The sequence below is a fragment of the Capsicum annuum genome, unplaced genomic scaffold (genome assembly GCF_002878395.1).
Source record: "Capsicum annuum cultivar UCD-10X-F1 unplaced genomic scaffold, UCD10Xv1.1 ctg23552, whole genome shotgun sequence".
Lineage (NCBI taxonomy): Eukaryota > Viridiplantae > Streptophyta > Magnoliopsida > Solanales > Solanaceae > Capsicum > Capsicum annuum.
The window spans coordinates 1-1189 of record NW_025829702.1 but is presented as its reverse complement, the minus strand read 5'-3'; the positions used below and the strand labels follow the sequence as shown (position 1 = coordinate 1189).

General features: G+C 28.1%; 1 protein-coding gene across 1 annotated transcript; it reads right to left on the bottom strand.

The window, feature by feature from the left end:
* Window positions 1–614: 614 nt before the first annotated feature.
* Window positions 615–1034, bottom strand: LOC124890736 (flower-specific defensin-like; the record flags this gene model as incomplete). Its single annotated transcript, XM_047402531.1, is given in 1 exon segment — window positions 615–1034. A coding segment is annotated over 1 exon segment (191 nt), but the record flags the coding sequence as incomplete, so codon positions are not given.
* Window positions 1035–1189: the final 155 nt, after the last annotated feature.

Genomic DNA, 1189 nt, shown 5'->3' with positions numbered 1-1189 from the left:
AAAATGATATTTCATTCACATATTGAAAAAGAATAATAACCAACTTATGCAATATTTCATATGAAAGTTTTCAGATTAAATCCCTCTTTACCCTCCTAACATCTAAGATTTGGAAAACAATTAGTAATTTGATCTGTTGCCAAATGAAATAAAGCGAAGTGACTATAGTCGATGTCAAAAAATAAAATAAAATACATTTGAATGCTTTAAAATGATAATTTTAAATTTGATGGTGTAATTTACAGCCACACAAATATCTATTTTAAACCACAAATTTTAAAAGTCTTTTTATATGTTTTAAACTCGTATCATGTCAAACTACGTCATGTATTTATTTGTTGATTTGTGGGTATATTTAACATTCAAGGCACTAATTTCATTACTTAGTACTTCATAATCCTAATCTAAGTAATCTAACTAAATTGAATTCTTTTATGTATTTGTCAATAGATATATTTTGATATCAACTTGATACTCTAATTTGTTTTAGATTGAAATTCCTTATCCTTAGTAGTTTGTAGGTAATTAATTATCCTCATTTCTCTCTCAAATATGTTTCTAATTTCTATCTTTGGTTGTAATGAATCATGACAAAAATTGATAAGATGAACGCATTTCATACATATAGACCGTAAACGATCTCTTTTCATTAAAACACACAAACTTAATAGAAGATACATGAAGGATTGATGTGTCACAACTTTAATTTAATGTGTCAAATGGCTACTATACACCAAGAATACAACATTATAAGTTACCCTTTTAAGAAAGGCAACACTTTATTTAATTTTGTGTGACACTAAATCCATAATCAAACTTAATTACTGCTTGAGGAACTCTTCTTCAAGCAAGCAATTCTGTTGCGAGAGTTTTAGCATTACATCTCTTCATGCATAAGCACTTGCTTAGGATTGTGAAACAATGACCATCTTCATATTTCTCCTTCTCCATACAGAGTTTTTGACATAGAGGGTCACTAGAACATTTAACAGGTTTTGTCAGCTCTTTACAGCAAATTTCCTTGCCTTGCACCCCTACAATCATTCAAAACTTGTCACATATAATAGAAAACAAATTAAAGATATGTAATCGAAATAAATATTGCTCGTACACTATTTAAAGGAATATATATACAAACAGGTTTTTTCAGGGTTATGTTTTACAAAGTTGTCAAGTATTTAATATAGAT